General features: G+C 43.6%; 1 protein-coding gene across 4 annotated transcripts in view; it reads right to left on the bottom strand.

The window, feature by feature from the left end:
- SEC24C (SEC24 homolog C, COPII coat complex component) overlaps positions 1 to 13,084 on the bottom strand; it is a 21,811-nt gene extending 8,727 nt beyond the window's left edge. The window contains exons 1-7 of one of the 4 annotated variants that reach the window (XM_069572425.1): positions 12,997 to 13,084; positions 11,073 to 11,272; positions 7,959 to 8,094; positions 2,590 to 2,765; positions 2,013 to 2,378; positions 1,577 to 1,713; positions 276 to 344 (exon numbers count right to left, since the gene is read on the bottom strand). In XM_069572425.1, the coding sequence (XP_069428526.1) occupies positions 276 to 344; positions 1,577 to 1,713; positions 2,013 to 2,378; positions 2,590 to 2,765; positions 7,959 to 8,094; positions 11,073 to 11,244 (1,056 nt within the window). In that variant the 5' untranslated portion in view covers positions 11,245 to 11,272; positions 12,997 to 13,084. Of the gene's footprint in view, positions 1 to 275; positions 345 to 1,576; positions 1,714 to 2,012; positions 2,379 to 2,589; positions 2,766 to 7,958; positions 8,095 to 11,072; positions 11,273 to 12,057 lie in introns of all 4 variants that reach the window. The other 3 variants (XM_069572427.1, XM_069572428.1, XM_069572429.1) reach the window with 3 other exon arrangements.

Here is a 13,084-nt window from a genome sequence, read left to right as displayed (position 1 = left end):
CTAAAACCAAAGCTTAACAAGCTACTTGATCCCGCCCTTCGAGCCTGACCTTCTACCATCCCATACTTAAAGGCACTGCTAACAGCTTGCTACTTCATTATATGGTGACTTGAGGCATGCATATCCTTCTAGCTTGTAAAAGCAAGGGTCTAGAAGGACTAAGGGAAGAGGATGGAGAGGGATGGACATGGTGGATGAGGTGAAGATGAGGTCATAGGCATGCACGGGTGATTTAACACAGGGATCACACACACACACCCACCCCCTGCACTTACTGGACTAGGAATGGCATCAGGGTCTATTCTGTGCCTGGTTTTCTGCTGAGGAGGCAGCTCATTGAGTTGCTTTTAGTGTTTTAATAATAAAGGCAGCAGGGGAATACAGGGAGGGAGACAAAAGAACAAGAAGCAGATGTTACTTCTCTCAGCCCTGATGAGTTAGACATGAACAGCTGGAGCCCAGCTCCTACTGCTGAAATCAGGCCCCCTCTCGATCATAAATTCCAAATTTTTCTGGGCCAAAAAAGAGCCTTTAATGGCTTAGCCTATGATGTAGAAAGATAAGGAAGGGGGCAAACAGGAGGCAAGAGGGGTTATATGGAGGGGCTGAATGGGAGAAATTTTAAGAAGGAAGAAGAGGGATGTTCCCTCCAAAAGGCCAAGCCTCCCATGTAAGAACTACTCTTACACTGAAAGAAGCCTCCCCTCACATCCAACCAGATGCTCCTTCTCACTAAAAGAGGAAAAAGGAAAGAGGCACTGCTTCATCCTCTAGGGTCCCCCTTAGCCAGCTGGGTCCCTCACCATGATGGTTCCCCAAAGGAAGAGGGAAGAGAACAGGATGGAATATGACAATGGCTAAGCATGGTGAGGCAACTGACATAGCAAATGTTGCAGACAGAACTAGACAGTGGCCTCCACTTGGGAATACCGTATCAGCCTCTACTCTTGAGTATGATGAGGAAGGTCTGAGCATTCTGATGGCTCTAAGGGTAAGATTCACCTTCTTCCTGGGAGCAGGAACTTCCCCACATTGCCCTTGAAATTGTAGATCACTTTTCTCCATCCACACAGCAGAAGACTAGCAAGCAAAAGTATCGAAGGCTTTCTCCTCAAACACTATCCAAGTAGAGGCAGAAAGAGTCCAGAGAGGCTTTCCTTTTCTCACCAATAACACCAGAGATTCCCCGCCAGCTCTAACCATTAAGAAGACTGCTATGCTATCCTACTAGATCTAAGAGGACAAGACCTGGACACAGCCAGTACTCCACAAAAGAGCAGAGGCTTCCAGGCTCTGTCCAGTGGTGACAGCAACCCAGAGCTCTATGACACTGCTGATCACTCCTGGCTTCCCTTCCTTTCCTGCCCAGTTATAAAGTAAAAATACCCCTAAAATACTTCTGGAACGTCAAGTTCTATTTAGAGGGTCAAAAATTACACGTAGGCTCTACACCTGCAACATGACGAACAAAAGGGAAAAATAATCAGAAAAGGCTAGGCAAACATCTCATCTAGGTTGACTCACTTATCTGATAGCCACAAGCTCCTTCCCCAGGACCACATAAGTATCTACTTACAGGGCTCGGGATGGCGTCAGGGTCCAGGCGCTTAGGAGGCAATGGTTGAGGAGGCCCAGGCTGACTGCCAAAAGTGGCTGCTCCTGGGTAGGGACTTCCATAATTGGACTGAGGGCCCCTGGCTGGTCCAAAGGAACCTGGGAGACAAGTGCAAGGTTGATGAACAAAATATTCCTTCCCTATCTCTTAAGGCCTCACGGAAATGACTAGACTCCTATTATAAACACAGAATTGAGAGGTACAGTAATAACCATTTGTTATCTGAACTGTGAGAAAAAAAAAATCTTATAAACCCCACATCTTAGTAATAATACCCTGAAGCTGTCTATCTAGTTCACCACTTAGCAAGTAATACCAGAAGCAAATAACAACAACAATGAAAACACCTGAATAGCTGAAGCTTTTGGCTCCTAGGTAGTCCTTGGGAAAAACTCACCATTTTGCTGCAGCTGATAGCCTGGCTGCTGGGAGGAGTGCATAGGTGGTGGTGGTCCTGGGGGCCCAGTCATTTGGGTACCAGGGGGCAGAGCTTGAGGAGGAGGTGAGGACACATGGTTGGGCTGGCTCACTGGGGGCCCCCCAAAACTCTGTCCAGGCAAGAGTGGACCAGTCATCGAAGGCATCCGAGGACCCCCTGAGGCGGGGGATGTGAAGCTGGAGGCCTGTGGTGGGACAGATCGCTGGGGAGGCTGGGCCCCCGGATGACCCTGGCCAAGGGGAGGAGCTTGGCCCTGAGGATAGGAGCCATACAGACCAGAATTAGGGAAACTTCCTGAGGCTGAGGCCAGTGATGTTGGCGGGCCTGAGAAGTAGAAGAAGTAGAGTCAGAACCCCAGTCATTCTGCCTCCTTGTTCAGCAAACCACTTTCCTTTCCACCCGAGGGGCAGGAATGACTTGTCCCATCTGCTGGGGCTTAGAGGAATACATAAAAGAAATAAAAGGGATCCAGGTATACCCCAGAGACAGATGCCTCTAAAAAGGAAACAGTATTCCTATGGTCATAGGTACTCACCATAGCCCAGCCCCGAAGCGGGAGGGGCTGGGGCCACAGCACCACTGATCTGCATTCCGGCCAGCTGAGCAGTCACCTGTGCACTTGTCGGGGGAGGCCCATAGGGCTGAAGCACAGCTGGCTGACTGACCACAGGGGCCAATGGGGCAGACGCAAACGGCTGAGACCCAGGGAGCCTGTGAAGAGATGGAAGGCAGAAGCTTCTAGTGGGCCAGGAATCCCTTCCAAGTTGACAGGAGCCCCACATTATATGGGAAACAATACTGTTTTACAGCATCTTACTCTCATCTGGGCTCTTATATGGCTTCATATTTTTATATATTTGTGAATAAATCACGTTCCTCATAATCTACACTGTGATTATTCAGGGCAAACCTTGTTTTCCATTAGGTTCACTCCAAAAACACGTGCCAAGCACCCTCAGATCAAACAGTATTTACTCTGGTAGTTAGATTATCACCTCCTCTGCCTTAATCCTTTGTTGACAAGCCACTTCGGTTCTATATTCAAAAGCACTGAAGAAGTCGAAATTAAAGGTGCACAGAAGCATTAACACAGCAGAAGCTTAATAAATGTGGGCTTGAACAAATGCAGTTTGATTGTTTAACCTTTAAACCAAAGGATCACTTAATCCTGGGAAAGGTATTAGAAATCTCTTAAGATCAGAAGAGCTGGTGAGCTAAGTTTGGAATTCTCTACTAAGGAGAAAGATGATGCTATTTCACCAGAGTTAAGGGCTAGACACAGAGGATATAAGCCAGGCAGCCTGCTAGCTGAGTCTATCCAGCAAAGTCTCATTACTTAAATAACTGCGCTGGACACTCCCATGGTACCACCTGCCACATTAAAATACAAATACAGCATCAGTGTAATATCACTGCATACCAACTAGCCATTGCACCAGTGGTTTACAGTAATATTACTGCAGAAATCTACAGCATAGATTATTGTACATAACAAGCTCCTTCTGGGATTTCAAGAATGAATCAAATTCTTCATCATAGTAGCCTATTACACTGAAATCCTGATTTATACTTCCTGTTTATTTTGTCTTTCTAAATAACTGGAACTTTATTATGTTTGGTCAGCTTCTACTGGTCCTGCAGTTTCACTTTTCATTTGTTCATTCAACTAGCATTTTCAGGGCATTATGCTAGTGAAACTTACCTCCCTAAGCTCTTTGCTGGGTTTTGCAGTTTTTGCCTTCCATAGCAGCAAACATACTGTTAGCCCATGGCAGATGCTTATAAATCCTTGCCAGAACAATTGTATTCCATGGTACTACTCTATTAATATGGATAATACTCTCAACTGCCTACTGGTATTCTATCATATAAACTCCTTATCTGCACACAACTTTATAGTTTACAAAGCATCTCTAAATGCTTTAATTCTTACAGCAAATTAATGAAGAGAACCGAGCAGATGGAAAACTAAAACACTAAGGGTAAAAGTAGCAGGTTAAACTAGAACTAGAACCCAGGTCCAGGCCCAATTCTTAGTCCAGTGTACTTTAAAATTGTGAAATGTAACATAAATAGAGAAAGATACATAAAACATATGTGTACTGCTGAATAACACAAACACCCCTGTAACCTAAAGGCCAGTCAAGAAATGGAATACACCAAAGGCCCTGTGTGCCTCTCCTCACAACCCTTTCCTTTCTCCCAAAAGTGAAAGTCGCTCAGGATTGTCCCCGACTCTTTGTGACCCCATGGGCTGTACAGTCCACGGAATTCTCCAGGCCAGAGTACTGGAGTGGGCAGCCGTTCCCTTCTCCAGGGGATCTTCCCAACCCAGGGATCAAACTCAGGTCTCCCACATTGCAGGCAGATTCTTTACCAGCTGAGCTACTAGGGAAGCCCCCTTTCTCCCAAAGATAACTACTTTCCCAACTTTCTAAATATTGTTCCCTTGTCTTTAAAACTATAATTCAGTTATGTCAGGTTTTCAAACTTTTGTTAAACAGTATCACATCATATGTACTTTGAGTTTTGCTTCTTTTGTTCAACCACATGTTTATGAATTCATCTATGCTGCTGCATTTAGCATTCTCTTTCATCACAAAATGTTATTCCATTAAATAAATAGGCCACGATTTACCTAAGCATTTTACTACAGACGGATATTGAAGGTTTTCTAAGTTTGGGATATTATCAATAATAATGTTACTATGTTAAATCATATATTTAACTTATACATACCTGGGCTTTTTCTAAGGCATACAGCTATGAGTTTAATTACTGGTTTATATGATATGATATCTTTAATTTTAACAGATAATTCCAAGTTATTTTCCCATGGTAGTTGTACTGATTTGCATCTGACCACCAGCAGATGAGGATAGTTCCTGATAATCCATATGCTCAGCAATATTCAGTACTAGTAGCTTTTTAATTTTGCCAATCTGATCGATACATAGGATAATTCTGTTGTGGTTTTTAACGTTTACTTTTTTCTTCATTTATGAGGTTGAACCGCTTTTTAATTTGTTCTTTGGCCATTAGTATCCCTTCCTTCATAAAATACTATTCCGGATTTTGTTTATTATTTTTTCAACTGAACTGACTCTTTCTTATTGACTAGTAGGAGTTCTTTACATATTCTGGACACTATTTTATGTTTTTATCTACTTTATGTGTAAATATCTTTTTCCATTCTGGAACTTTTCTTTCCAAAGTACTTCCCATTCAATGTCTTTCTCCTTGATCATTCCCATCAGCACAAAAACATACAAATATCTCAAAAAATAACCAACTATTAGTGAAAACAACCCAAATGTCCATCAACAGATAAATGGATAAAGAACATGTAGTGGTATAATCATATAATGAAATACTGTAATAAAAAGAATGAAGTACTGATACATGCTACAACATAAATAAACACTGGAAACATTATGTTAAGTGAAAGAAATCAGTTACAAAATATATACGATTCTATTAATATGAAATATCCAGAATAGGGAAGTCTATAGGGACAGAAAGTAGATTAGTGGTTGTTTACGGTTGGGGGAGTGAGGGATTTAAGGAAAAGCTGAATAGGGATAGCTCCTCAGATAAAGGATATTGTGTGTCTTCCTGAGGTGATGAAAATGTACTAAAACGGACGATAGTGATGGTTGCACATATCTGTGAATATACTTAAAATCATTAAATTTGTGCACTTTAAATGGTCATGGTATATGAATTACATCTCAATGAACTGAGATGTAATTGGATTGGATTTTAAAAATCCAATCAAATAAAATTGCCCTAAAACCTCACATCCCCCTCAAGCTTTTATCTTTTAGTCAAACATTAGGAAAAAATTGGTCTATGCTTTTTTTTCCCCTTTGGCCACACCATGCAGCTTGTGGAATCTTAGTTCCCCCTTCAGGGATCAAACCCAAGTCCCCTGCATTGGAAATGAGGAGTCCTAACCACTGGGCCGCTAGGGAAGTCTCTATCTCTACTTCTTTAATTACTATTCATATCTCTTTTAAAAGATCTTTCTTTCTAGGTTCTTTTTCCTTTTTTCCCCCTAGTCTATTCCCTGGTACTTTTCTCAGCCAGGGCCCATACAGGGTAAACTACCAGTCTCTGAAAACACCTTTATTTGCCTTCTCTTAGGTAGGTACATAATCCTATGTTGACAGTTACAGTCCCTTAATCAATGTAATAGCCTACTATCTGCTCTCCTCTCATAGTCTAATCTTTTTTTTTTCCTTTGAGAAATCCCTGAATTGAGTTAGAGTGGTTGTTTAGCATTTGACTTGCTTCTGGAGGGTACTCCAATGATACTGCTGCCCAGTATCAAAGTTTTTTTTTTAAGTTTAAGTTGTAATTTCCAAATCATTAAATTCACTCCTTTTAAGTGCACAATTCAATGATTTTTAGTAAATTTAAAGAGTTGTGCAACCATCACCAGAATCCAATTTTAGAACATTTTCACCACCCCAAATGATCCCTGGTGTTCACATGCAGTTCAAAAACACCCCGCCCCCGACTCCCCTGCTAACTTATCCTCAGCCAGCCTGGGAGAATCAGGACTCCTTATTATCTCCCTCTGCCAGTGTACAGATTTTTTTTTTCTAGTTTACCTGTTTACTGAAGTGTAGCCTAAGTCCAGATTTCATAAACAAGATTTCAGTTCTAAACCTCAGCTCAGAAATGCCCAAGTTACCTGCTTAAACTTAAGCCCCTAGGTCCTCAAGATAATTTCCACCCTTTGCACAGGCAGCCACAGTATCAACTTACCACTCTGATTTTCAGTTCCCACTTGTTATCTGGCACTTGAGGATTTAACTTTCCTTGAAGCTTGATTATGGATTTGAAAAAAAAAATTTTGTTTCTATTTCCTCTCCCCTTTCTAGACATTTATAGCAGAAGGGTTTTAGGTTACATTAATCCACTTCCCAGCTGAAATTCTTTCACCTGCTCCAACTAGACAGCTGCCTTCATATCTCCACTGAAACTACATTTGTCAATGATGTCAAACCCAATGGTCAATTCTTGGTCTACATCTCACCTTTCAGCAGCAAGTGACACACCTGATTACTCTCTTGACTTCCTAAAATACTTACTTTACCTAATTTCAGGATGCTATGACACCCTGGCTAACCTACCTCACTACTGGTCTTTCTCATTGCATTTTGATGGCCCCTACTCTGAATGCCTTTTATAAGTTGGTAAGCTCCAAGGCTCAGTCCTCTGGGCTTACATTTGATGCTAAAAATGTATATTCTGGACACCTAATAAAAATGTCAGAAAGCAACTCTTCCACTACTACACATCCTACCACAGTTATGCTTCATTCTTTGTTTACCAAAATACAAACAGCATTCCAACAGAGATGACTGCCCTTCTTTAATGGACTTCCACACAGAGACAAGGGTTTATCAGGTCACACACCACCAAAGTTTTCATCATTTATGTAGTTTTCCTTTGCGATCTTTCTTTTCATGACTGATCACACCCAAATTAACCAATAAATCCTACTAAGTTCCTGTTCTAGAGGGAAAGGGGAAGTCAAAAGAGACATAAATAATCCTAAGGTTCCTTCTTCCTGTTTCTTCCTTAGGGTAGGTTCTGAAGGACCATAACAATTATTTAAGATATGTCTAGTCAAGGAAAAAACTCAAGTTCACAGAAATGGAAAGAATATGCCAAACAACACAGGTGCTTAAATGAGTCAATAATCCACAGAGGCGCAGCAGCAGCATCTCTAATCTGGAAGAAGGGAAACGAATTACAAAAAGATGAAAGGAAGAGGAAAAGGAATCCAAGAGAAAAACAAAGGGAAAAAAAAAGAAAAGTAAAATAGGCCCTCATACATTACTAATCCTTCCAGTCTCATCAGACCAATTTTAGGTTGACCCAAGTACATACCTCTGCATCTGAACACCGGAGCTTGGTCCATTCTGTACATCTCCTTGGCCAAACTGGCCATATGCAGTCTGGCCACAAGGGCCCTGTGCTGTCGAGGCTGGAGGTGCCCCTGAAGAAGCTGGGGCTCTTGAAACACCTGAGGGTAATGAAGAGAAGCTAAGAAATTAGGAAATTTCTCCTCCACCTTGAGCAAGGAATGCAAAGCAAGGATCAATAAGCTCCAACCTTCACTGCAATATCACAAGTATAATATCATAGCTTGGCAATGAAAAGGACACCATCAGGATGCAATTCCAGTTACAAGAAATTCTGAACATGGATGCCCAGCCAGAGAGTTTTCACTCTCTTAAACAGGTGTAATAGGTATACTACTAGTGAAGCTGTAGCCAGAGCCACAAAAATGAAAAGCTTTCCTGTGATCACTATACACCCTCACTCAATCCAGGACGGTCTAATATTCTTACCCTAGACAAAACATCAACTCTTTTAAGGAAAAGATTCCATCCTAGAACTCAGAAACTCAGAACATATGCAAGGAAGGCGGCTTAGCAGATGACCAAGAACATGCTGAACTAGGTTGTAAAGACATAACCGTTGGGACTTCCCTGGTGGTCCAGTAGTTAAGAATCCACCTTGCAATGCAGGGGCTGGAGGTTCAATCCCTGGTGGAGGAACTAAGATCCCATATGCCACAGAGCAACTAAGCTCCTGCATCACAACTAGAGAAATCCATGTGTTGCAATGAAAGATCCCACATGACGCAATGAAAACCCAATGTAGCCAAGTAAATAAATAATTTTTTTAATTCTTTAAAAAAAAAAAAAGAAAGAAAGGCGCCCCTTAGAGAGACTATTCTGCCAGCCTCTTCCTCATATATTCTACAGATCCTAAGCACCTTCTTTTCATCCACTTCTAAATGCTGACACTCCCAATAGTACATGGCTCAGGGAAGTGTTCCCATGGGTCGGAGACTTTGTTTCTGCCCAATTATTCAGTCAGGACAGGTTGTACATGTGTGCTAAGTCAATTCAGTTGTCCCCAACTCTGTGCGACCGTATGGACTGTAATCCGTCAGGCTCCTCTGTTCATGACGATTCTCTAGGCATGAATACTGGAGTGGGATGCCATGCCCTTTTCCGGGGGATCTTCCTGACCCAGGGATCAAACCCAGGTCTCTTGTGTTTCCTGCATTGGCAGGCGGGTTCTTTATCATTAGTGCACCTGGGAAGCCCTCAGGACAGGTCTCCTGGCCTCCAGTTACTGCTGTCGCTTATGTCTTCACAAAAGCTGCACTACGCGTGTTCTGCTCACCAGAGCTGCCATCAAAGCTACTTCTATGACTGCTAATCTGGAGAAGGCAATGGCACCCCACTCCAGTACTCTTGCCTGGAAAATCCATGGATGGAGGAGCCTGGTAGGCTGCAGTCCATGGGGTTGCTAAGAGTTGGACATGACTGAGCGACTTCACTTTCACTTTTCTCTTCCATGCATTGGAGAAGGAAATGGCAACCCACTCCAGTAATCTTGCCTGGAGAATCCCAGGGATGGCAGAACCTGGTGGGCTGCCGTCTATGGGATTGCACAGAGTCGGACATGACTGAAGTGACTTAGCAGCAGCATGACTGCTAATCATCCTTCCCATATGAAATGCAGAAAGAAAGCCATTAGTTACTTGGCATATCACTTTGGAAATGCTGCTGACCCCTGTTCAAACCACTGTTTTTCTTTTGTTCTGCCCTCAGTAGAGATTAGACACTACAGAACCTGCCTGCAGGTTCATATTAATCATATTAATCTGAATTCACTAGCCATTCACTGGCCTGCTCACTAGCCATCACAGAGCCAGGTATGTTTTCCTCTCAATAACAGAGCTTCTTCTTGGGGCAATGCCAGCTCCATCTTGATAAGCCACAGCTTGGCAAATCAGACGTGGACTCTGTCCTGCCAAAGTCCCAACCCAGAGTAAGGCTCTTCCAAAGCCCTGAGACCTAATCTCATCACTCCAAAAAAAAATATTTTCCCCCCCAAAGTCATCACAAAAATGGTAACAACTTTGGGACTTCCCTGGTGGTCCAGTGGTTACGACTCTGAGCTTCCACTGCAGGGAGCATGGGTTTGATTCCCGGTTGGGGTACCAAGATCTCACATGCCACATGGCAAAATTAAAAAAGGTAATAACTTCATTCATTTCTCAAATTTTACCTGTGCCTCTTTAGTGCCTTCTTTTTCACATATCTCATGATGGAATTAACTCTCTTAAAAAGCATAAAGCATCTGGCATACCCTAAGGCCCAAACCCTAACCCTAACCTGCAATGTGGGTCTGCAAAGAGTCTGCCTGCAATGTGGGAGGTGTAAAGGAAATGGCAACCTACTCCAGTATTCTTGCTTGGAAAATCCCATGGACGGAGGAGTCTGACAGGCTTGGCGGGCTACAGTATATGGGGTCGCAAAGAGCAACTAACACTTTCCCTTTCACCTAACCAAAGAGCTACTGTCAACCATCTTCTTTTGCCCCCTATGAATAACCCACAGGTTACGAGCTCCACTTCATGAAAAATGTAATATAAAAGCCAAACACTGACCCTAAGGACAACCAGTCTCCTTTAATTTCCCTGATATTAGACAACATCTAAGAAGCTGAAGAAACTCAAAGGAAAAGGAATGCTATCACCAAAAAGATATGAGAAGCACCAAAACCCAGGCATACAAACATCATACTTTTTATCCCTATGTCCCACAGTCATGTATAGATAGACCCACAAGTCCGATGAGAGAAATTATCACTGGCTCTGGAGGAACTATGACCACAGTCCTTCCATCCAGCTGTGAACAATTCAGCCAGGTGAGGCTGCACAGGGTGACACCAACATGAAGTAAACTGCCATTGAACCTGGAAGATGGGACACCCTACTAGATGTTTTAAAGACACAGTCACCTTATATAAAAACAGGAAAGGGCAGACTGCCCACAGGACTCTCAGTGACCAAGAGCCAGATTCATGTTCCTCAATCCCAGTCACCACAACCCTTTAGGCAGCTTAAGTAGGGCAATACCACCCAACCTGAAGATTACTAATTCCCTTCCTTAGCTCAAAGGAAGCTCGGAAACATACCTGGGGGAGGGGTTTGCTGATAGCCTGGTAATGGGCCATTGTAGGCTCCATAGGGAGTGGGGGCGGCTGTGGACCCTGGTTGCCCACCATAGCTGGATTGATGATACCCTGCATAGACGGGCTGGGGCTGCCCAAATGGCGGCACAGGTGGAGCTGACTGGTTAACGTTCATTATGAGAGCATCCCCGACTTGGTCTCACCTATTAGATGGGAGAGAAGACAGAAATTAGTCAAAATCAACTTTCTAAAGTGAAAGCACTATTCACAGTAGGAAATAGAGCTAGAAAAGGACTGACCTTATCAGGCAGTGATCAGCCTAATCATTCTCACACTATTATAGGATCTTTGTAATTTTCTTCCCCAGACAGTAGACAGACTGCCTCCTCAAAGTAAGGATTTTGTTACTCTGAACCCTATGCTTTGTCACTGCCAAGAGGGTATAAATTTCAACTTCAGACAGGCCCAGTGGAATGGAGCAGCAGCCTCCATTCCCTAGTGGTATGATTTCTAGTGTCTAGTCATATAAGGAGTCCTGCCACTGATGAACTATTGTGATAGTACAGGTAAATGAAACAATGTTCCCACTTTCTGTTCATTCACTCTAGCATCCATTCCTTCCACAAAACTGAATACCCTGCAGTGTGCTAGTCATTTTTAATCACTCAAACTGCATGTCTAAAACAGATCAACTAAATCCCCTCCCCCTCAGAAGACAAATTTTAGAGTGACCATTTAGAAAAATGACATTCTTAGGCTAAACTGCAGTAAATCAAGTGCTTACTCCATCAGTCTTCCCACCAAAAGAGTGTATGGACCTTAGTACTGAAGCATTAAAATCACTAAATGTAAAGGACAGCTGAAAACTCTAGCAATGTACCAGATTAGAACTGAGTGCAGGTTTGGCACAAAAACCTCACACAATAACCCAGAGAAACAGTTCAAAGATCAATAGCAAAGTTAGATTTCATGGGAAAAGATCATTCACCTTATCCTTCAAGCAGAGGGACTGTAATTATTCCAAATCTCAAGGCACTTCTCCAACTCTTTCTGCTCTCCTAATAGGCTTGTCATGAATCTAGGCCACATCCAAAATTATTACAATCTTGCCCAACAATAGAGGAGTGAATTGGAGGGTCTTTCCAGGATCCTTCCAAGAACAGGACTATCTGATCACATCTACTCAACACAACCTGATCACTCCAACTAGCCTACAGAAGGAACCCAGGAAGCAAAAGAGCTCATAGGTGCTGCAGTGGAACAATGGGCCTCTCGCCTGTGCTAGGAAGGGCAACCTTAACTACAGAAAAGCTGAGCTGGTCTTGCACTAGAACTTTTTAAATTCAAAGCCATCTCAGGAGCTATTCTTCCAAATCCTGAACCTTGCACAGGTCATAACATTAGGCTTGACGGATGTCCCCCTCCCGTTTATCTTCCTGAAGTCGGTGTGGGGGTGGGGATGGGAGGAAATAGTTCCCTCAAACACACACAAGAGTTTGGAGTCAGGCTCAAGTTTCGACTTCACTCTGCGTGGACAGTCAAGGGTGACAACCCAGGGGGCGGGGCAAGCTTCCCTAGAACTCTGAAAGTAGTCGAGCTGTGGAGGCTGGGAGTGCCGAGGATCAAGACCAAGAAACCAAACAAGCTTCTCGGGCCACAATGAGAAGACTATTGCTCTAAGTAGAAGATCGAGCGTCTTGCGCCCTTCAACAGGCTCCGGACAGGAAGCGGGAGCCGGAATCTGGGCCAGGAGAAAAGGAGGGTCTAGGACTGATTCTGGATTGTGGATGCATGAGGTGAGGGTCTCTCCCCGGGCTCCGCCCCCGAGCCTCTCTCTTCCTTGGCAAACAGGACGCCGACCTGGCCAGTGATACCCCGGCATCTCCTCTGCTTTCCTACCCACCAACCTCCCGAAGCCACTCCTCACCCGGCTCCAGATCCAGGTTCGACTTCGTTCCTAACGTCAAGGCTCCCAGGCTCCACTTCCGGTTCCGAGGGGGCCGGCGCGTCGCCCC

Source organism: Ovis canadensis, chromosome 25, assembly GCF_042477335.2.
Source record: "Ovis canadensis isolate MfBH-ARS-UI-01 breed Bighorn chromosome 25, ARS-UI_OviCan_v2, whole genome shotgun sequence".
Taxonomy (NCBI): domain Eukaryota; kingdom Metazoa; phylum Chordata; class Mammalia; order Artiodactyla; family Bovidae; genus Ovis; species Ovis canadensis.
The sequence above is the reverse complement of the archived record's forward strand: the minus strand, read 5'-3'. Positions and strand labels throughout refer to the sequence as shown.